General features: G+C 42.7%; 1 protein-coding gene across 9 annotated transcripts in view; it reads left to right on the top strand.

Moving 5' to 3' along the window:
• The window catches only part of LOC106611581 (teneurin-3), a 228,084-nt gene that overhangs the window by 108,106 nt on the left and 96,076 nt on the right, over window positions 1-23,902 (top strand). For all 9 annotated transcript variants that reach the window (XM_014211945.2, XM_014211947.2, XM_014211944.2 and 6 more), the window contains one exon: window positions 7,145-7,373. In XM_014211945.2, the coding sequence (XP_014067420.2) occupies window positions 7,145-7,373 (229 nt within the window). The remainder of the gene's footprint in view (window positions 1-7,144; window positions 7,374-23,902) is intronic.

Genomic DNA, 23,902 nt, shown 5'->3' with positions numbered 1-23,902 from the left:
CACTGCATATTCATCGCTAAACCCACTGGCTCCAGGTCATCTATAAGTCTTTGTTAGGTAAAGCCCCGCCTTAGCTCACTGGTCACCATAGCAACACCCACCCGTCCAGTTCTCTGCTGTCAATGACTGGAACAAATTGCAAAAATCGCTGAAGCTGGAGTCTTATATCTCCCTCTCTAACTTTAAGCATCAGCTGTCAGAGCAGCTTACTGATCACTGTACCTGTACACAGCCAATCTGTAAATAGCACACCCAACTACCTCATCCCCATATTATTACTTACCCTCTTGCTCTTTTGCACCCCAGCATCTCTACTTGCACATCATCATCTGCTCATCTATCATTCCAGTGTTAATGCTAAATTGTAATTATTTCACCTCTATGGCCTATTTATTGCCTTACCTCCCTACTCTTCTACATTTGCACACACTGTACATAGATTTTTCTATTGTGTTATTGACTGTACGTTTGTTTATGTGTATCTCTGTGTTGTTGTTTTTGTTGCACTGCTTTGCTTTGTCTTGGCCAGGTCGCAGTTGTAAATGAGAACTTGCTCTCAACTGGCCTACCTGGTTAAATAAAGGTGAAATAAAAAAGGTCTACACCTGTTGTATTCGGCACATGTGACAAATACAATTTGATATGATTTGATTGGATTATAAGGAAATCAGTCAATTTAAATAAATACATTTGGCCCTACTCTATGGATTTCGTATGACTGGGAATACAGATATGCATCTGTTGGTCACAGATACTTTAAAAAGAAAAGGTAGGGGTGGGTGTGAATCAGAAAAACAGCGAGTATCTGGTGTGACCACCATTTCCCTCATGCAGCATGACACGTTTCCTTCACTTAGAGTTGATCAGGCTGTTGATTTTGGCCTGTGGAATGTTGTCCCACTCCTCCTCAATGGCTGTATGAAGTTGCTGGATATTAGCAGGAACTGGAACACGCTGTCATACACGTTGATCCAGAGCATCCCAAACATGCTCATGGGTGACATGTCTGCAGGCCATGGAAGAACTGGGACATTTTCAGCTTCCAGGAATTGTGTACAGATCCTTGCCACATGGGACTGTGCGTTATCATGCTAGAACATGAGGTGATGGCGGCGGATGTGTGGCACAACAATGGGCCTCAGGATCTCGTCACGGTATCTCTGTGCATTCAAATTTCCATCAATAAAATGCAATTGTGTTCATTGTCCGTAGCTTATGCCTGCCCATATCATAACCCCACCGCCACCATGGGGCTCTCTGTTTACAACGTTGAAATCAGCAAACCACTCACCAACATGACGGCATGCACGTGGTCTGCGGTTGTGAGGCCGGTTGGATGTACAACATTGGAGGCGGCTTATGGTAGAGAAATGAACATTAAATTATCTGGCAACAACTCTGGTGGACATTCCTGCAGTCAGCATGCCAATTGAATGCTCCCTCAAAACTTGAGACATCTGTGACATTGTGTTGTGTGACAAAACTGCACATTTTAGAGTGGCCTTTTACTGTCCCCAGCACAAGGTGCACCTGTGTAATGATCATGCGGTTTAATCAGCTTTTTGATATGCCACACCTGTCAGGTGGGTGGATTATCTTGGCAAAGGAGAAATGCCTACTAACAGTGATGTAACCAAATTTGTGCACAACATTTGAGAGAAATAACCTTTTTGTGCATATGGAACATTTCTGGGATCTTTTATTTCAGCTCATGAAACATAGGACCAACACTTTACATGTTGTGTTTATAATTTTGGTCAGTGTAGCTGTTGAGAATGGATCAGACATCGAACAACAACTAGAGGTTAATGGTAATCATCTTTATGCCCTGTGAAGAAAAGAAAATATTTTACTTACTGTTCCCGGAACATATTCTTAAAAAAAAACATGAATTAAAAACAAACCAAAGGGAGATCCACTTCTAGACACATTCTTGCGAAAGTACAGACGCTTCATAAACCCGACGTTTGATAGATATCGCAAGCGCCATTAAGATCTGAATGAGGTTGTCGTTTCAGCAGCCAGCATTGCAGTGTTTAATCAAAAAGAGCCTTTAAAGCATCTCGTCTGACTGAGATGATGACAAGATGACATTGAGAAATTATGGAGGAGAGTCCATGAGGAGAGTCTTGATCTGATTTCAAAGCATAGCTTTTTCATCTGTATTCCCCATCCCAGCGCTCCGCACTCTTAAAAGACCAGGATAATTTGCTGAGTGTGTTGGTGTAAGAGAATGCCAAGCTGTCTCCAAGACTGTTTCACAGACTTCAACACATGCAATCGTGTGCACATCCTCTCACACGCACGTGTGAGCACATAAGCAAGGCACTCTCTCACACCTCGCTTTTCACAAAGGCCTTAGTGCATGGGTGGCAATTAGTGACGAAGCTCACTGGTGCACATTGGTTTGATTGCTTAACAGCGTCACGGTACAGTTGACTTGATAAGGTGTGGAGACCACTTGAGATGTGCAGTCACTGTCTATTAAATTAACATGAAGATGTTGAGTGACCTTTGTCTCGGCACCAAAGACATTCATGACAAGTAAATGTTTCCAAAGTTTTGATTTTATTTTGATTTGATGTTCAAACATATTGCTCACTGTATGTCTGCTGCATTTTTGATCATGAAAATAAAAGTTCTGAAAACATGTCCCACTATTTTAAAAGAGGATGGAGAACAAGCTATATGTCACGTCTACTCCCGCTCCCCCTCTCTGGTGCTCATTGTCGCCAGTTTATTCATTATTACGCACACCTGCCACCATCGTTACGCGCACCTGAGCTTCATGAGACTCACATGGACTCCATCACCTTCCTGATTACCTCTCCTATATCTGTCACTCCCTTTGGTTCTTTCCTGAGGCGTTATTGTTTTTGTTTATGTTTCATAACTGTACGCTACTCGTGTCTTTTGTTTTGTTCCATGTTAGTTTATTTATTAAATTCACTCCCTGTACTTGCTTCCCGATTATTAGCATACTATAGGATGAAAAATACCAGAGTTTTGGCGCAGGTACAGCCGACTAGCTCTAAAGCTACCTATATTAACTCAGCAAAAAAAGAAACGTCCTCTCACTGTCAACTGCGTTTATTTTCAGCAAACTTAACATGTGTAAATATTTGTATGAAAATAAGTTTCAACAACTGAAAAATAAACTGAACAAGTTCCACAGACATGTGATTAACAGAAATTGAATAATATGTCCCTGAACAAAGGAGGGGTCAAAATCAAAAGTAACAGTCAGTATCTGGTGTGGCCACCAGCTACATTAAGTACTGCAGTGCACCTCCTCCTCATGGACTGCACCAGATTTGCCAGTTCTTGCTGTGAGATGTTACCCCACTCTTCCACCAAGGCACCTGCAAGTTCCCGGACATTTCTGGGGGGAGTGGCCCTAGCCCTCACCCTCCGATCCAACACGTCCCAGACGTGCTCAATGGGATTGAGATCCAGGCTCTTCACTGGCCATGGCAGAACACTGACATTCCTGTCTTGCATGAAATCACGCACAGAACGAGCAGTATGGCTGGTGGCATCGTCATGCTGGAGAGTCATGTCAGGATGAGCCTGCAGGAAGTGCACCACATGAGGGAGGAGGATGTCTTCCCTGTAATGCACAGCGTTGAGATTGCCTGCAATGACAACAAGCTCAATCCGATGATGCTGTGACACACTGCCCCAGACCATGACGGACCCTTCACCTCCAAATCGATCCCGCTTCTGAGTACAGGCCTCGGTGTAACGCTCATTCCTTCGACGATAAACGTGAATCCGACAATCACCCCTGGTGAGACAAAACCGTGACTCGTCAGTGAAGAGCACTTTTTGCCAGTCCTGTCTGGTCCAGAGACGGTGGGTTTGTGCCCATAGGCGACGTTGTTGCCAGTGATGTCTGGTGAGGACCTGCCTTACAATAGGCCTAGAAGCCCTCAGTCCAGCCTTTCTCAGCCTATTGCGGACATTCTGAGCACTGATGGAGGGATTGTGCATTACTGGTGTAACTCGGGCAGTTGTTGTTGCCATCCTGTACCTGTCCCGCAGGTGTGATGTTCGGATGTACCGATCCTGTGCAGGTGTTGTTACACGTGGTCTGCCACTGCGAGGACGATCAACTGTCCATCCTATCTCCCTGTAGCGCTGTCTTAGGCGTTTCACAGTACGGACATTGCACATTTTTGCCCTGGCCACATCTGAAGTCCTCATGCCTCCTTGCAGCATGCCTAAAGCATGTTCACGCAGATGAGCAGGGACCCCGGGCATCTTTCTTTTGGTGTTTTTCAGAGTCAGTAGAATGGCCTCTTTAGTGTCCTAAGTTTTCATAACTGTGACCTAAATTGCCTATTGTCTGTAAGCTGTTAAGTTCTTAATGACCGTTTCCACATGTGCATGTTCATTAATTGTGTATGGTTAATTGAACAAGCATGGGAAACAGTGTTTAAACCCTTTACAATGAAGATCTGTGTAGTTATTTGGTTTTTACGAATTATCCAAGAAATTTTCCATATGCGCAAAAAGTTTATTTATCGCAAATTGTGTGCACAATTTGTTTACATCCATTTTAGTGAGAATTTCTCCTTTGCCAAGATAATCCATCCATCTGGCAGGTGTGGCATATCAAGAAGCTGATTAAATCACATGATCATTACACAGGTGCACCTTGTGCTGGGGACAATTAAAGGCCACTCTAAAATGTGCAGTTTTGTCGCACAACACAATGCCACAGATGTCTCAAGTTTTGAGGGAGTGTGCAATCGGCATGTTGACTGCAGGATTGTCCACCAGAGCTGGTACCATAAGCTACCTCCAATGTCGTTTTAGAGAATTTGGCAGTACGTCCAACTGGCCTCACAAGCACAGACCACGTGTAACCACGCCAGCCCAGGACCTCCACATCTGGCTTCTTCACCTGCTGGATGGTCTGAGATGAGCCACCCGGACAGCTGATGAAACTGTGAGTTTGCACAACTGAATATTTTCTGTACAAACTGTCAGAAACCATCTCAGGGAAGCTTATCTGCATGCCCCTTGGTGGCGGTGGGGTTGTGGTATGGGCAGGCATAAGCTATGGACAGCAAACACAATTGCATTTTATTGATGGCAATTTGAATGCACAGATATACCGTGATGAGATCCTGAGGTCCATTGTAGTGCCATTCATCCACCTCCATCACCTCATGTTTCAGCATGATAATGCACAGCCCCATATCTGTACACAATTCCTGGATGCTGAAAATGTCCCAGTTCTATGGCCTGCATACTCACCAGACATGTCACCCTTTGAGCATGTTTGGGATTCTCTGGATTGACGTGTACAACATCGTGTTCCAGTTCCTGCTAATATTCAACATCTTCGGACAGCCATTGAATACTGTAGGAGTGGGACAGCATTCCACAGGCCACAATCAACAGCCTGATTAACTCTAAGGAAATGTGTCATGCTGCATGAGGGAAATGGTGGTCACTCCAGATACCGACTGGTTTTCTGATCCACGCCCTGTATCTGTGACCAACCGATGTATGTCTGTGTTCCCAGTCATGTGAAATCCATAGATTAGGGCCTGATGAATTTATTTCAATTGACTGATTTCCTTATATGAACTGTACCTGAATAAAATCTTTGAAATTGTTGCGTGTTGCATTTTATGGTTTTGCTTAGTGTATATTTTTTGTTCAAATCGATATTTGGAGTGAAAGTATTGATATAATATCATTCAAAATATTATTGTGGCGTGCAACTATAGATTTCTTTCCTCCCATCACTTCAGTGTACTGAAATGTCTAACATTATTGATGTCTTTTAACAATGCTATTACCCATCTAAACAATGGAACAGCTACTGACATTTCATTGATTTACTTTTACATTAAAAGTTTGGCTTTGTTCATGTTACTCATAAATGTGGCTCAGTATGCATGGTATTAAAGCAATATCTACATAGGTTATAACCCTGGAATAGAGCACTGTCACATCAACTATTGCCTGCCCTTCCCAGAGGCCCAGAGTCCATAATGAATTCTACAGAAGAGAAATAATTCCTGTACAAAATAATTTCTGAATGACTTGCGTGCGTTTCCTCAGCCTTGCGGAAGCAACGTAGGTCAGCCACTGAAGATTTGCATTGTGTCTACGGGCGCAGTGAGGCAAATGCACATCGACAAGGACAACATTTGCATAACCACTAAAATGGGCAGCCCCACTGAAACAATGCATGATGTCCTTCAAACAAAGTTGTTATTTTTGGCCTTCACTCTTGTCATTATTTTACCACAGTCCATGTTGCTGGCCATAACTTGTCAAAATGTTTTTGAGTCTTTCTGCAGGGCTGGAATCGCCAAAATAACAAATAGAAACCATTAGAAGGCTATAAGCTGACCATTAGAACATCCAGCATGCGACCAAGCATTGTTCTAACATCTCAACTCCTGCTGTTTACCCTTTTAAAAATTATACTGTTAATGCAGACATAGAATAAGAAAAGTCCTGACTTTGTCAATCATCTCAAAGATTGCCCTAGCCCCTTAAAACCAAGCTCCATTTGGAATTTACTGGAGCGAATCATAAATGTCAGCTTTGTAGATTTTACCTCTTAACTACAACGATGGATGGATAATCATGGCATGTCATTCCGGGGGACTATTACATAGCTTTGTGTGAAATTGGAAAACCTGTTCTCTGAGCACTCTAATGGATGTTCTGGTCATTAGTTATTTGAGAGCCTTCTCGAACTGTAATCAAACGTGAAACATTCTGTTAAGCACCCCAAAAGAAACAGCTGCCTCTCTAAATTACTTTCTGGTTTAAAGAGTACCAAACCTTCAGCCATTTTGTGTTTTCTACAATTGAAATGTGTGTCTCCATAAAAAGCTCTTATTTCATGTTGTGATTGTCACCTCATCCATTTGATGTGCACTTTTAGGATGAATTTACTTTTTCTTTGTCCGTCAGATGGCCACGGCTTTATACCGAACACAATCACCAACCTATTGCAGGCAGCTCCCCCACAAGATAGTAACAACCCAATGCCATGCCAGGCAACTGTACTATACTTAGCTGAGTACAAGGTTTTAGTTTTACATTCAGGTGTTATCATTATGTGCTTACAGTCTCCTTTACAATCTCCTTTCTGTTTCCCTTTCAACAGAAGACAGACTGTCCAGTCAACAAGGCCAGCCTCCTCTACCACCAGATACGCCCACTCACCACAAACAGCACCCGTCAATTACATCGTTGAGCCGCGGCTCGCTGGCCAATCAGCGGAGCCTGAGCCCGCCCCCCTCGGCTGGCCTGGCGGCTGAATTGCAGAGCACAGCTGAATGTGTCCAGCTGCAGGACAGCTGGGTCCTGGACAGCAATGTGGCCCTGGAGAGCAGGTGAGTGACCCACAATGCACCTGAGGATTTGTAACAGTTTGTGACATCCAATACAATATGGGGGAAGTGACGACCCACTGCACCTCTGGGGAATGAATCATCTGCAAGATCAGTATTCCCACTGGAAAGCTTCATATCTAATTGTAGTGAAGAATGTGATTGGTGCGCTGCAATTTGAGTGTACGATTCGCTATGCATCTTCTGGTGCTTCCGGGTCAGCCCCAGGCATAAGAAATTGCATTAGAATAACCAAACCATGCCAGGTTGTGCCGGAACCAGCACAAACTAGCCTTGCTGGCTCTTGTTTGTTTTCCATTTGCCGAAACAGGACTAGGTTTCATTTCCCGGAAAAACGGCTAGGGATTTTAAGACTTCGACCGATGACATAATTCGACAGGGACATTGTTTTGATCCTTGATTTTTAACTATGGAGGTGTTAGACTATTTTGTGCCATCCTTTTCATTTATGTTCGTGGGCAGCAATGGAGACTGAACAAGAGTAGAAAGCTGAGTATGGCCATTTGTAACCAAACCACCAGCCTACTTGGTTCGAGATCATTAGCCACCCCCAGTTGGGGTCTCAATTTACTTTTGGGTGTTAGAATAGTAGAATACACAAGGTGTATGTTCTAACTTTGGTTGTGCATCAGCAGTTCACTTGTTATGTCAGTCACTGATAGTCACTCAATTAGCCATTAGCCAATTTTAATATTGGTAAGTTAGTCTTTGCCAGCTGTCTAAAGGGGCCCTGACCTCCAGGGGGCCCCCATTGATTTTGTTAGTCACGCTCACTCAGATATCATTAACATGGCATAAGTCATGGCAAACTGTGTAGAATTGCAGGAAATTAGCTTTAAAACTGCCCCAATCAAATCCCGCTAAAATGCTAAGGCCGGCCATGGGTGCATCTCTTTTATGTCTCCTTAGGCTGCAGTTACACAACACAACTTACACACAATTTTAGTTGCTTGCAGCTCAGTTGCTTCTTGATTGCTCTGTGAAACCCCCCCTGCAACTAATAAGCAACTCATCTGCTACTTGGTTGCATCCAGTTAAAACATCTCAACTTTGTGCAACAGCCAATCAACAACACAGCTGTCAGTTAAGGTGCATGTTTTGGAAGTCAATAAATTAACTTTTTTAAGTGAATCCAGACCCCTCTTTGACCAATTTCAACTGAGGGGGCCCCCTTGTTATCATGAGCTGCACTAGCTAGCAAATTTGTTTGTTGCTAGCTGGGCTACCTCATTGCTAGCTAACTTGATCAAACAGTGCTTGCAATTTCATTTTGTCTAGCAAGCTAAATTGTACAGACAGTATTTTGTCTAAATCGATCCTTATACAATAACGAAACAGTTGGACAAGCAAATCATTTGTGAAATCACAATTTAATGCAGCAGATGACATGGGGTGAGTAATAATTCCAGTCAGAATAACCTACTGTTTTTTATATAACCGACATTCTAAAGTAATGCAAGTCCTGTGCGAACAGGGCTAATGTCACCTTCTACATAACTTTGTGATTTCAGAAATTAGTTTGGTTATTGTATGAGGATCAAATTAGACAAATTAGCCCAAATTAAAAGAGCCAGAACTGTTTATCAAGCTAGTGCAGTTCATGGTGAACAATTTCAGTCGAAACTGGTCAGAAAGGTCTGGGTTTGCAAAAAAATTTAAAATACATTTGAAGAGTTTATTTCAATAACTCTATATCCACCAATTTTGCACATTTTAGTTTTTTCATTAAAAATGATTTATCATGGGTGTCTTCATGTGTAAGTAAAATATTACTGTTCTCAGATTTTATAATTCATAGGTTTTAGGTGTGTGTGAAAATTTGTTTTTTCTACAAAACGCTATATATCTATTGTTTTGCTGGAATGGAATGTTCCTGTCCTGTATATTTGACTGTGATATGTGGTTGACTAAACCATCTGTCTTAAGATGAATGCACTTACCAGTCAGTCGCCCTTGATAACAAGGATTGGTGTCCCGCTAGCGGGACATCTTCCGGTGAAACTGGAAACTGGAAGCGCGTAATTCAAATAATTCAAATAGTTATTATGGATTTTAAACATTTAGGTCATATAAGTGTCTTATATCGGCTGAAAGCTTAAATTCATGTTAATATAACGGCACTGTCCGATTTACAGTAGCTATTACAGCGAAAACATGCCATGCGATTGTTTGAGGACGGCGCCCCACATCCCCAAAAAATTCCACGGCACAGGTTTCATACATTCACATATAAAGATGAAATATTCACTTACTTTTTGAAAATCTTCCTCTGATTTGTCTTCCAAAGGGTCCCGGCACTGTCTGATTTACAGTAGCTATTACAGCGAAAACATGCCATGCGATTGTTTGAGGATGGCACCCCACATTCCAAAGAAATTCCACTGGCACAGGTTTCATACATTCACATATAAAGATGAAGTGTCTTGTAAGTGTCTTATATCGGCTGAAAGCTTAAATTCTTGTTAATATAATGGCACTGTCCGATTTACAGTAGCTATTACAGCAAAAACATGCCATGCGATTGTTTGAGGATGGCGCCCCACATCCAAAAACAATTCCACCGGCACAGGTTTCATACATTCACATATAAAGATTCAATTTAGCAGGTGCGCAACTTCGCCATGGCACGCAAAAACACGGATTTCCAAGACTGTGTCCTCTTACAAACACTGTTATTTCTTATTCGTTTTTGAAGTTACAAGCCTGAAACCTTGAACATAGACTGATGGCACCCTGTGGAAGCCAGAGGAATTGCATCCAGAGAGCTATTTTACAATATGACCTTTCTCTTGCATTTCTAAGAGGATGGTCTCTCTCTCCAAAAAAATGCTGGTTGGTTTTTCTTTGGATTTTCTCCTACCGTATCTATTGTGTTACATTCTCCTACATTATTTTAACATTTATACAAACTTCAAAGTGTTTTCTTTCCAATGGTACCAATTATATGCATATCCTGATTTCAGGGCCTGAGCAGTTTACTTTGGGCACGTCATTCAGGCGGACATTGAGATAAAAGGGGCCTGGCCCTTAAAAGTTAATAAGAGCATCTGCTATATGACAAAAATGTCAATGTTTTGCATATATTTCATTACTGTATATTTGTATTTATTATTACATTGTTTTAATATTGATGTCACATGTATTGTTTGTACATGTTACATTTGACTGTGTAAAACCTAAGAGTGCCTTCGGAATGTTTTCAGACCCCCACATTTTGTTACGTTACAGCCTTATTATAAAATGGATTAAATAAACAAAATCCTCAACAATCTACACACAATACCCCATAATGACTAAGCGAAAACAGATCTTAAAAATAAAAAACAGAAATCTTATTTACATAAGTATTCAGTACGTATTCAGCCATGAAATTGAGCTCAGGTGCATCCTGTTTCCATTGATTATCCTTGATGTTTCTACAACTTCATTGGAGTCCACCTGTGGTAAATTCAATTGATTGGACATGATTTGGAAAGGCACACACCTGTCTATATAAAATTGTTGACAGTTGACAGTGCATGTCAGAGCAAAAACCAAGCCATGAGGTTGAAGGAATTGTCCGTAGACCCCTGAGACAGGATTGTGTCGAGGCACAGATGTGGGGAAGGGTACCAAAAAATGTCTGCAGCATTGAAGATCCCCAAGAACACAGTGGCCTCCATCATTATTAAATGAAAGAAGTATGGAACCACCAAGACTCTTGCAAGAGCTGGCCGCCCAGCTAAACTGAGCAATCGGGGGAGAAGGGCCTTGTTCAGGGAGGTGACCAAGGACCCGATGGTCACTCTGAAGCCACTCCTCAGTAAAAGGAACATGACAGACTTCTTGGAGTTTGCCAAAAGGCACCTAAAGATTCTCAGACCATGAGAAACAAGATTCTCTGGTCTGATGAAGCCAATATTGAACCTTGACCTGAATTCCAAGCGTCACATCTGCAGGAAACCTGGCACCATTCCTACGGTGAAGTCAGAATCGAGGCAAAGATGAACAGAGCAAAGTACAATAAGGTCAATAAGGTTTCAATCCCTTTAGTACAGGAGGTGAAAATGTGCTTAACAAGTCACATAATAAATTGCATTGATTCATTCTGTGTGCAATAATAGTCGTTAACATGATTTTTGAATGACTACCCCATATTTGTACCCCACACATACAATTATCTTTAAGGTCCCACAATCGAGTAGTGAATTCCAAGCACAGATTCAACCACAAAGACCAGGGATGTTTTTCAATGCCTCTCAAAGAAGAGCATCAATTGGTAGATATGTAAAAATAAAATAAAAAGCATACGCTGAATATCCCTTTGAGCATGGTGAAGTTATTAATGAGGCATTGGATGGTGTATAAATATACCCAGTCACTACAAGATAGTTGTCCTTCCTAATTCAGTTGCCGGAGAGGAAGGAAACTGTTCAGTGATTTCACCAGTTTAATGGTTGTGGTAACAAGACACTTAAGTAATACTGCAGAAATGTGGCAAAGAAATACCCTTTTTGTCCTGAATACAAAGCATTATGTCTGGGGCAAATCCAAGACAACACATCACTGAGTACCGCTCTTCATATTTTCAGGCATAGTGGTGGCTGCATCATGTTATGGGTATTGCTATGATAAAAAGAAACAGAAAAGAATACAGCTAAGAACTGGCAAAATCCTAGAGCAAAACCTTCTTCCATCTTCTTTTCAACAGACACTGGGAGACCAATTCACCTTGCAGCAGGACTATAACCTGAAACACAAGGTCAAATCTACACTGCTTACCAAGACGACATTGAATGTTCCTGAGTGGCCTATTTACAGTTTTGTCTTAAATCATCTTGACAATCTATGGCAAGACTTGAAATGGCTTTTTAGCAATGACAAGCAACCAACTTGACAGAGCTTGAAGAATTTTATAAAGAGTAATAGGCAAATATTGTACACTCCAGGTGTGCAAAGCTGTTAGAGACTTACCCAGAAAGACTCACAGCTGTAATCACTGCCAAAGGATTTTCTAACATGTATTGTCTCATGGGGGTGAATACATATGTCACATCTGCTCTTGCTACGCCCTCTGGTGTTTGTCCGGTGTCTTCTTGACCTGCAGTTCTCCCCCTGTACTCTCTCTCTCTCTCTCTCTCTCTCTCTCTCTCTCTCTCTCTCTCTCTCTCTCTCTCTCTCTCTCTCTCTCTCTCTCTCTCTCTCTCTCTCTCTCTCTCTCTCTCTCTCTCTCTCTCTCTCTCTCTCTCTCTGTTTGATTATGTGGTTGGAGACAGGTGTGCTGGAGTCAGAGCAGATCCCTATCAGCTGCAACTCGTTCCATAAATCAAGACCTCTACAAATACTCATTCCTGCCTCTTCCACTCTGCCAGATCGTAATCTCTGCTCAGTCAGTTATTATCCTAGCCTTTTGTTTGTTAGCAAGATCCTGTTGCTCTGCTGTGCTTGTTTCCCTGCCTTACACCGTTTTGTCCTCTCATTGCAGTTACTGCTCTGTCTCTGGCTCCGGTCTCCTGTACCACATCTCACCACCCAACCACCTTGCTCTGGATTTCACTCACCACCTTGGATTCCCCTCAGGACTGGTTTACCCTGTTCAACTCCAACCTCACTCTACACTTCGGGTTTTTCTGCAACTCATCTGAGCTACCCCGGTTCTGCACTCCATATCTCTCTGTGTACAACAAACATTTTGGTTCATTCATCCCTGTCTCCGCATCTGAGTCCGCTCTTGATTCCCCATTGTTCACTCCGCGTAACGGTATGATCTGGCCAAGAGATGAACCCAGCAGACTCCCCTACTCTTCACCAAATTCTTGTTGGTCAAGGCACCCTTCTTGAGCAACATGACCAAACCCTGCTGGAGAACAAAGTTTTCACGGAGCCTCTTCTCCACCCCGGGAGCCTTTTGTTCCGACTCCTGAGCGTTATGATGGCAATCTTGGTGTTTGCAGAGCCTTTCTTGTACAATGTTCACTAGTATTTGAGTAACAGCCCTACTCTTATGCTAGTGAATGAGCCAAGATGTATTTTTTGATTGGCTACCTTTGGGGAGCAGCGCTCTCCTGGGCCACTGCGGTTTGGGAGAGAGTCATCTATCTGCTTCTCCTACAATGGATTCACTGATGAGATGAGGAAGGTCTTCGACCACCCGTTCTGTGGAAAGGATGCTGCCAAATGACTTCTGTCCCTTCGTCAAGGCTCTCAGTGTGGCTGAGATGGCATGTGAGTTCCACACCCTCGCCGCAGAGAGCGGCTGGAATGATAAGGCCCTTCAGGGAGCATTCTGGAACGCACTCACTGAGACCCGCAAGGACGAGTTGATGACCAGAGAGGAGCCTGATGGACTTGACAAACTAATTTCTCTCACTATTAATCGCATTCACAACCGTCTCCGTGAGCGTCGGAGGGAGAGGGGAGGTAGGGTTGCATGTCCCATAACGGCTTCTTCTGTGCCTTGCTCAATTTCTCCGACTGCATCACATCATCAGGCAGGTTCTAATCCTGAACCCATGCAGCTCAGTCAGACCCGTCCATCTCCAGAGGAGAGGCAGCGGAGTATCAGTACTAGAAGCTGTCTATGTTGTGGCCATGTTGGTCACCTGGTCTCCACTTGTTCCCTGCGTCCAGCAAAAGAGAGGGGCTCAGCGGTAGTGGGGGATATACTGTTGCGCCAAATCGCCTGCCCATCATCTCCCAGACCCCTGCTTGAGGCCAACCTTGTGTGGCAGAGCCAGGCTTTTCCTCTGCCTGCCGAGAGTTTTCTGGACCGAGGGTTTGTTACTCAGTGGACACTGTTTTGCTTGATTCACCTCTAGATGCCAACGCTCTCAATGGAAAGTTACTCTTCTGTGTTTTGGAGAGAACAATTCCTGTTATTCTGTGTCTCTCTGGAAATCACCAGGAAAAGATCCACATAATCGACTGTTCTCACTCACCTCTGGATCTGGGCCATCCATGGTTAAAGCTACACAACCCACAGATTTCCTGGCCCACCGGAAGTGTTACTACTTGGAGTACTTTTTGACATTCTAATTGTCTACATTCTGCCCATTCCTCCTGCCTTGCCTGCACCCCAGTCCATTCCAGAACCCCCAGACCTGTCTTCTGTTCCTCCAGAATATCACCGTCTAGCTCCTGTATTCAGTGAGCACCACACCCCATCTCTGCCGCCTCATCGGCCATACGACTGTGCTATCAAGCTTCAGCCTGGAGCTCCTCTCCCTAGTAGCAAGTTGTATAATCTCTCGCCCCGAGCAAGAAGCCATGGAAGAATACATCCAGGACTCCCTTGCTGTCGGACATATCAGGCCTTCTTCCTCTCCAGTGGGAGCTGGATTTTTCTTTGTCAAGAAGAAGGATGGGTCATTGAGGCCATGCATAGACTTCCATGGGTTGAATAGTATCACTGTCAGGAACAAGTATCCCTTGCCACTTATCAGTTCGGCTTTTGCCCCCCTCCATGATGCCACAGTGTTTACTAAACTGGACCTCCGGAATGCCTATCACGTTGGCTGCATCAGAGAAGGGGATGAGTGGAAAACGGCATTCAACACACCACTTGGACATTTCGAGTACTTGGTTATGCCTTTTGGTCCCACTAACGTCCCTGCTGTTTTTCAGAGCCTGGTTAATGATGTCCTGAGGGATGTCATTGGGCGTTTTTGTCTATGTGGATGACATTTCTTATTTTTTTCGAATGACCTTGAGGCTCACAAGCAACACGTTCTCCAAAGGCTATTGGAGAATAAGCTGTTTGTCAAGGCTGAGAAATGTGAGTCATGTTTCCTGTGTCCTTCTTGGGTTACGTTATTGCTCAAGGACAGCTACGAATGGACCCTGTCAAGGTTAGGGCAGTCAGAGTGGCCTGTGCCTGCAAATCTGAAGCAGTTACAGCGTTTCCTGGGGTTTGCCAATTTTTATAGATTCATCCGTGACTAGTCATTTGGCAGCTCCTCTCATCACTCTCACCTCCACCTCCACTCCATTCCACTGGTCCCCTGAGGCAGAGGCAGCATTCCGGGAACTCAAGCACCGCTTTACTTCTGCTCCAATCCTTTCCCAGCCAGACCCAGAACTCCAGTTTGTCCTGGAGGTGGACGCTTCCGACACTGGGGTAGGTGCAGTCCTGTCTCAACGTTCTCCCTCGGATCAGAAGCTCCATCCTTGGGCCTTGTCCTGCAAGCTCTCACCTGCAAAGAAATTGACGTAGGCAACCGGGAACTTTTGGCTGTTAAGCTGGCTCTTGAGGAGTGGCGTCACTGGTTAGAGGGTTCAGTCCTTCCCTTCATTGTGTGGATGGATCACAAAAATCTAGCCTACATCCAGACCGCCAAATGTCTTAACTCTCGGCAGGCCAGGTGGGCATTGTTTTTTGGAAGATTCAACTTCACACTCACTTATCGCCCCGGATCTAAGCATAATTAAATTGATCATGTCATAAACCCCTCTGCTGTTCATCTGAAACTCCCAGACTCTCTCAAATTCACCCCGCCTTCCATGTATCTTTAATTAAACCAGTCTGTTCCTGTCACCTCCTGCAGCTGCTCCTCCACCCCCTCGGCTCATCGATGACCATCCTGCCTATACTGTCCAGCGACTTTTGGATGTGTGCCGTCGGGGCCGTGGTTGGCAGTATCTGGTGGACTGGGAGGGATAGGGGCCTGAGGAGCGCTGCTGGGTGCCCCGCCGTCACATTCTGGATCCCTCCCTTGTACAGGATTTTTATACCTCACACCCAGACAAACCGGGTCGTGCGCCAGGTGGCATCCGTGGGGGGGGGGGGTACTGACACATCTTTTCTTACTATGCCCTCTGGTGTTCGTCCGGTGTCTTATTGACCTGCAGTTCTCCCCCTGTACTCTCTCCCTCTCTGTTTGTGTGGTTGGAGACCGGTGTGCTGGAGTCAGAGCAGATCCCAATCAGCTGCAATTCGTTCCATAATCAAGACCTCTACAAATACTCATTCCTGACATTTCCACTCTGCCAGATTGTAATCTGTGCTCAGTCAGTTATTATCCGGGCCTTTTGTTTATCAAGATCCTGTTGCTGTGCTTGTTTCCCTGCCTTACACCGTTTTGTGCTCTCATTGCCGTTACCGCTCTCTCTGGCTCCTGTCTCCTGTACCACATCTCACCACCTTGCTCTGGATTTCACTCACCACCACCTTGGATTCCCCTCAGGACTCGTTTACCCTGTTCAACTCCAACCTGACTCTACACTTCGGGTTTTTCTGCAACTCATCTGAGCTACCCCCGTTCTGCACTATCTCTCTGTGTACAATAAACATTTTGGTTCATTCATCCCTGCTTCTGCATCTGAGTCTGCTTTTGGGTTCTCCTGTGTTCGCTCCGCGTAACAACATATCTAATGCATTTTTTTATATATATAAATGTTCCGATTTTTTTATTTTATTTTTTTTGGCCACTTTGACATTCGAGTGTTTTGTGTAGCTGGTTGACCAAAAATGACAATGAAATCAATTTGAATCCCACTTTGCAATAGAACCAAATGTGGAGAAAGTCAAGGGGTGTGAATACTCTCTGAAGGCAGTGTACATGTGTCATTGAACCACCCCATGTCATGATTACATAGTGAAAAAAACGCCAATTTCTTTAAACAATAAAGCGTTATAATAAAATCACCCGGGCGCATGAGCAGCAGCGTGCGCTCTTTTCCTTGTTTTTAATGTAACAAAGTCACAACATGGTCAAGCAAGTTAATGTTTCTGACATTTTTTGGACTACTAAATAACTATTGATTTTATAACCAGAGTTTCCACAAGTCACAAAGAAAACAGGAGATGCCTCCACTATTCCAGCACCATTTCATCATTAGATCACCTATACTTAGTCTATACAGTGACAACAGAAACCAAAAACTATTTAGTAAGATAAATGTGTGTTCGTTCAGGTAGAAAAAACATGACTCACCCTACTTGTAGAGAAACGTCAATGCCATCCTCTCAAGTTGATGAAACGGACTCTGTCATACTGTACACCCTTTTATTTTTTTGTTGTGCTAGGCTACCTGGCTAAAATGCTTGCTCCCTAGCCTAGCCTAGCTTCCTTTCATGGGCAAAGTTAGGTAGTTAACATAAGCCTTTTACATCTAGCTACATATTGAACTTCCGTCCTCTCAGTCCAGGGGCACAAATAATTAATTTATGGTTGTATCAGAATCGCCGTATGGCCAGTATGGAGAATGAAGTAAAACCACAATTAAGTCCAAACCCATGGCTATTTTAGGAAAGGGACAATTGTAGCTAGCTAGCCACCAAGTTGTTTCTGTTAATTACATATTTCTCTCGATGTGATAGGAATGAAACCAAATACAAACTGGCTTCACTTTTCTTTGGTGCGCCAGGACCATTCACAGTTGAGTTCGCACATTTAAGCTCAAGGCTGATTGGCTATTTATCAAGGGAGGCATTCAATGCTACGGGTGGCAACTCTTTTTAACCAGACAGCATCAGATAGATGGCCTACACATACAGAGACAGAGTGCCGCTGTTTCCCTCGCTTGGATGCTTTCTCCAGTGAGATGCAAATTTAAATTTGATTTAAGAAAAATTATGAAAACAAAGAGAGACGAATGATACATAATTCTTTCTTTGTCAATTTTTTGGGGAAGCCAGGTTTCCCTTGTTACCCTTAAACACACCACTGTTGTCATGATTAATACAGGTGAAGTTTACATACAGTTTGGTTGGAGTCATTAAAACTAATTTTCCAACCACTCCACAAATTTCTTGTTAACAAATTATAGTTTTAGCAAGTCAGTTAGGACATCTACTTTGTACATGACACAAGTCATTTTTCCAACAATTGTTTACAGACAGATTATTTCACTTATAATTCACTGTATCACAATTCCAGTGGGTCAGAAGTCTACATACACTGAAGTTGAATGTGCCTTTAAACAGCTGGGAAAATTATAGAAAATGATGGCAAGGCTTTAGAAGCTTCTGATAGGCTAATTGACATCATTTGAGTCAATTGGAGGTGTACCTGTGGATATATTTCAAGGCCTACCTTCAAACTCAGTGCCTTTTTGCTTGACATCATGGAAAAATTAAAAGAAATCAGCCAAGACCCCAGAAAAAGAAATTGTAGAACACAAGTCTGGTTCATCCTTTGGAGCAATTTCCAAACGCCTGAAAGTACCACATTCATCTGTACAAACAATAGTACGCAAGTATAAACACCATGGGACCAGGCAGCCATCATACCGCTCAGGAAGGAGACGCTTTCTGTCACCTAGAGATGAATGTACTTTGCTGCAAAAAGTGCAAATCAATCCCAGAACAACAGCAAAGGACCTTGTGAAGATGCTGGTGGAAACGGGTACAAAAGTATCTATATCCACAGTAAAACGAGTCCTATATCAACATAACCTGAAAGGCCGCTCAGCAAGGAAAAAGCCACTGCTCCAAATCTGCCATAAAAAGTCAGACTATGGTTTGCAACTGCACATGGGGACAAAGATCGTACTTTTTGGAGAAATGTCCTCTGGTCTGATGAAACAAAAGTAGAACTGTTTGGCCATAATGACCATCGTTATGTTTGGATGACAAAGGGGGAGGCTTGCAAACCGAAGAACACCATCCCAACTGTGAAGCACGGTGGTGGCAGCATCATGTTGTGGGGGTGCTTTGCTGCAGGAGGGACTGGTGCACTTCACAAAATAGATGGCATCATGAGGACGAAAAAATATGTGGATATATTGATGCAACATCTCAAGACATCAGTCAGGAAGTTAAAGCTTGGTCGCAAATGGGTCTTCCAAATGGACAATGACCCCAAGCATACTTCCAGAGTTGTGGCAAAATGGCTTAAGGACAACAAGGTCTAGGTATTGGAGTGGCCATCACAAAGCCCTGACCTCAATCCTATAGAACATTTGTGGGCAGAACGGAAAAAGCCTGTGCGAGCAAGGAGGCCTACGAACCTGACTCAGTTACACCAGCTCTGTCAGGAGGAATGGGCCAAAATTCACCCAACTTATTGTGGAAAGCTTGTGGAAGGCTACCTGAAACGTTTGACTCAAGTTAAACAATTTAAAAGCAATGCTACCAAATACTAATTGAGTGTATGTAAACTTCTGGCCCACTAGGAATGTGATGAAATAAATAAATAAAAGTTGAAATAAATCATTCTCTCTACTATTAGTCTGACATTTCACATTCTTAGGATCAAGACTTTATTTTAACTGACCTAAGACAGGGAATGTTTACTAGGATTAAATTTCAGGAATTGTGAAAAACTGAGTTTAAATGTATTTGGCTAAGGTGTATGTAAACTTTCGACTTCAACTGTATGCCAACTAGGTGAGTCTTTTCTTTCGTATAGGGCCACACTATTTCTCAAAGAAACCAAATGGACAATTGTACATTGTGCTTATCAACAATAAGAGATGGTTAGAGGGCCTCTGGTAGGACTTTGCCTCATCAGTTTAGTTAATCTCTTTAGAGCACCAGAAAACGTTTGAGGTGAAAGGAAATATGACCTGGAGATGGATTTGCAACTTTCTATATGATCCAAAGCGATAAGGTAATGGAATAGCACAGGTTTACAGAGGCTTGCCAGTGTGAATTCAAATTGATAAAACTTACAAGAAGGCACTTCGATCTAAATAGATCATTTTCAGTTTAAGATGTCCTACACAAGAAGTTACTTTCTCAAGTGCCTCTGCCTAGCATTTCCCCACACCAAAAAAACATCAGTGTTATTTTTTTCCAAGCCATAAAGGGCATCAAAATGTCCATAACATTCCAGGAAAGTATATTACGTTGTACTTTGAAAGGACACAAGTGGATGAATCCATTCCAGCTCGACGTTTCCCTTGCTCAAAGTACTCCTACACAATCTAGATACATGTGGAATTTTGGAATTTTTCTTTAGCATCATGCAGTAAGATGCTCTCAGGATAGGACCAAATCAATTGGGTTATGTAGCATTTGTTTTTCCATGCCGAGGAAAACACGGTAATTGAATACTAACATTGCTGTGACCTTTACTGCCTTGCCGGTATTGACAAAACCATATGCACACCTCTATCATCAGCCCAGGGTAGAAATCACTATCTGCACACTTTACTCTAAAGCAAGTACCTCGCTGTGGGAGGGAATTGGGTGTCATGGTGACATCATGGGGCTTATGGGATGGCCATAGCTATGCGTACAACTATATTTGTCCAGTAAACTACTAGGTTGTTCAATGTAAACAAGAGCACCAGATAACATGCATTAGCCTTTCAGCATGCTGGTTTTGGTTCAGTTAACCCCCATAGAGATACCTACAGAAATCGTTGAACTTATTTTCTCTGTTCAACTCATAGTAATAACTAATTCAATGGGACCAAAAAAGTCTCAGGGGTATTATCATTTCCATGCATTTAGAACGTGCCTGTACTACCCATTCTCCTATAACTTTAGCATGGCTTTTTAGGACAATCACAATGATTGACCACATTAGCTAATGTTATGATTCATTATAATACATTCATCGTATTATAGCCCCCATTAAGGATGTGGTATTTAAAGCATTTGCATTCAAATTTGGCCCCATTCCATATTGCTTTCATAACAAACTGTTATTTTAACTTATTGAAAAGCTGCATTCAATCACTAATGTGTTTATCCAAGAGGAAAGGTGTGGGTCCCATTTATGTGTTTTTATTAGACTCTCCCATTAAACCGTGTGTTAAGTCTATCTCTCGATATCTTCTCAAAGCAGACATTTAATTGAGAGCCCTTTGCCTATGTTGTCAAAAGGCAATAGACTGACTCATTTCCTGAAAGGCCTAATTCAACAAGTGGTCATATCTGTGCATTTCTTTTTGTCATGTCCCAATATTGAGCGCACAAGGAGACATGTATAACTATTTTAAACGGCTGATGTTTTATGATATCAGCTGTCACCTGCTTCCCTCCATTTCTATACCACCAAAACACGGCTTGAAATACTCGGACTCTCAAGCAAAGTCTAACTCTTCCTCCTCATGTTGTAGGAAAATACCCGACTTAGAACAATTAACGAATGTATTAACTTTACACAAATCTAGTAAATATGTACGAGTTTTAGACTTTGAGACGCAATTTGAATTAAATCCAATTAATACTTTCAAAGTGAGAAACGCAGGTTTCCTAACCGAATAGATATTCTTCAGAAATTATTCCACTCAAGCTTTTGTTCCAATTCATTCTAAGAACACTCCAGCTCCTCCATTAAAGTGCTCAATTAGTTGCCAATATAACTTTGTTATTGCCTGCTCTGTTCTGTCCCAGACTATTTACCACCATGGACACATTCACAACTTATACGTGTGTGGAGGGCTTTCAACCACTCAGGTTCCACTTTTTAACGCTCGGCTCTATAGAAATACGGATATTTTCAATTACCGTTATATAAAGGCACTACTGAATCCATTATTGTGTGATTTACTCTTCTCCTCGAGAGGAAAGTCGACCCCATACACTTTGCCAGGTAATTATTATTTATATGTGATGTACTCCCATATCAGTTTAGTATTAAAAGTTAACCAAATGTTTGAAATTGATTTACGATATCTATATAGTGTGCACTATACACTGAGTGTTCAAAACCTTAAGGACACCTGCTCTTTCCATGACATAGACTGACCAGGTGAATCCAGGTGAAAGCTATTATCCCTTATTGATACCACTTCTTAAATCCAATTCAATCAGTGTAGACGAAGAGGCGGAGACAGGTTAAAGAAGGATTTTTATGCCTTGAGACCATTGACACATGTATTGTGTATTTGTGCCATTCAGAAGGTGATTGGGCAAGACAAAATATTTAAGTGCCTATAGAACTGGGAATGGTAGTAGGTGCCAGGCGCATCGGTTTGTGTCAAGAACTGCAACGCTGCTGGGTTTTTCATGCTTAACAGTTTCCCATGTGTATCAAGAATGGTCCACCACCCAAAGGACATCCAGCCACCTTGACACAACTGTAGGAAGCATTGGAGTCAAAATGGGCCAGTATCCCTGTGGAACGCTTTCGACACCTTGTGGAGTCCATGCCCTGATGAATTGACAAAGGTTGCTGGTTCAAATACTGAGCTGACAAGGTAAAAAATCTGTCTGTGTTCGTGAGCAAGGCACTTAATCCTAATTTGCTCCAGTGGCGCTGTACTACTATGGCTGCCCCTATAAAACAACACATTTCACTGCACCTATCCAGTGTATGTGACAATAAAACATATATATTTTTTCTATACCATAAATACTGTTCTCAATAAGGTGCAGTTAGGCTATACATTGACTGCCTGCTACGTCCTGTGGAATCCAGTTGAACTCTGTCACACATATTTAATAAAGAGCAGTTGAAACAGCTATTATGACACAAATTCAACGTTTGCGGTTCCAAACGCTACTTTTATAAATGGTCTGTCGGTCCTTATCAGATTCGCTTGTCAGGGGAGTCGGCTCATAAAATGAAATTATGTCTTGAGTCAGAAAATCATGCAATGATAGTTTCACGATCAGTGCCACACTCCTGAAAGAATAGAGTGTAGAGCATATCTCTGTCTTCCATGGGAAATTAAGATAATTATTCTTGTAGATATGTTTTTTTAAAATATAATTTGCGTAGATGAACTGCATTACTAAATACTTAATAAGATTGTCGTTTCTTATATGATTATCATTTAAAAAATCAAAACAACAAATTGTCGTATTTTGTGTCCGCAATGAACATATCTCTCAAGTCAATGTTTCATGTCTTAATGCTAATTAAACAAATTGACTTAGTTATGTGCAGCAGCCTGAGCGCACCGGGGAAGCATCTCAATATGGTGCCACTCTGATCTTTGCATGCACAATGGCCCAGAAACACCAAGGGACTGCCCCCTGAAAATATCATCACACAGATGAGCTCTGCTGCACTAGGCTAGCACCTGCTACAAGGTCCCCTGCTGAGAGGGCTGGTGGTTCCATGGGTTGGGGGGGGGGGTAGTGTGAAAGAGCGATTGGGAGAGAGAAAAAAGAGAGGAAGGGGGAGGGAGAGAGTGTAAAAGATTAAAGGGGTGAGAGGGAAAGAGAGCAAGGAAGGGAGAACTACTGATAGGAAGAGAGAAAAAGACTGAGGGACAGTGAAAGGGAAAAAGAGAGATGGATTTAGGTGCCCGCTACATCGGTAGAGTGCCTGGATCAAGGTTTAAAGAGTCGTATTATTCCACCAATGCTGATGCTAACACAATGCAGTGGCTAATAGGTAGATTACATACTCAAAGGGCACTAGTGCTCATTGTTTCTAATGTACTCCCTCACCTACAGCAGGGACTTAGCTGAGGTCCAAATCCGCCCACTGTATGTTTTGTCTTTTGTCCTCACATGAGTGTTTCAAATGTCAAACTGATTACAAGGAAGTGAGTTGAGCAAAGGGAACCTGCCTTGGTTATCGCTTTTGTGTGAAGGCCATTTCAATGAGACTTACACACTCATGCATGCGCACCCACACACACACAGACACAAACGCACACACATCAATAGAGCTGCCCGAATTACT

This window comes from Salmo salar, chromosome ssa09 (genome assembly GCF_905237065.1).
Source record: "Salmo salar chromosome ssa09, Ssal_v3.1, whole genome shotgun sequence".
In the NCBI taxonomy this organism is placed as follows: Eukaryota; Metazoa; Chordata; class Actinopteri; order Salmoniformes; family Salmonidae; genus Salmo; species Salmo salar.
The sequence above is the reverse complement of the archived record's forward strand: the minus strand, read 5'-3'. Positions and strand labels throughout refer to the sequence as shown.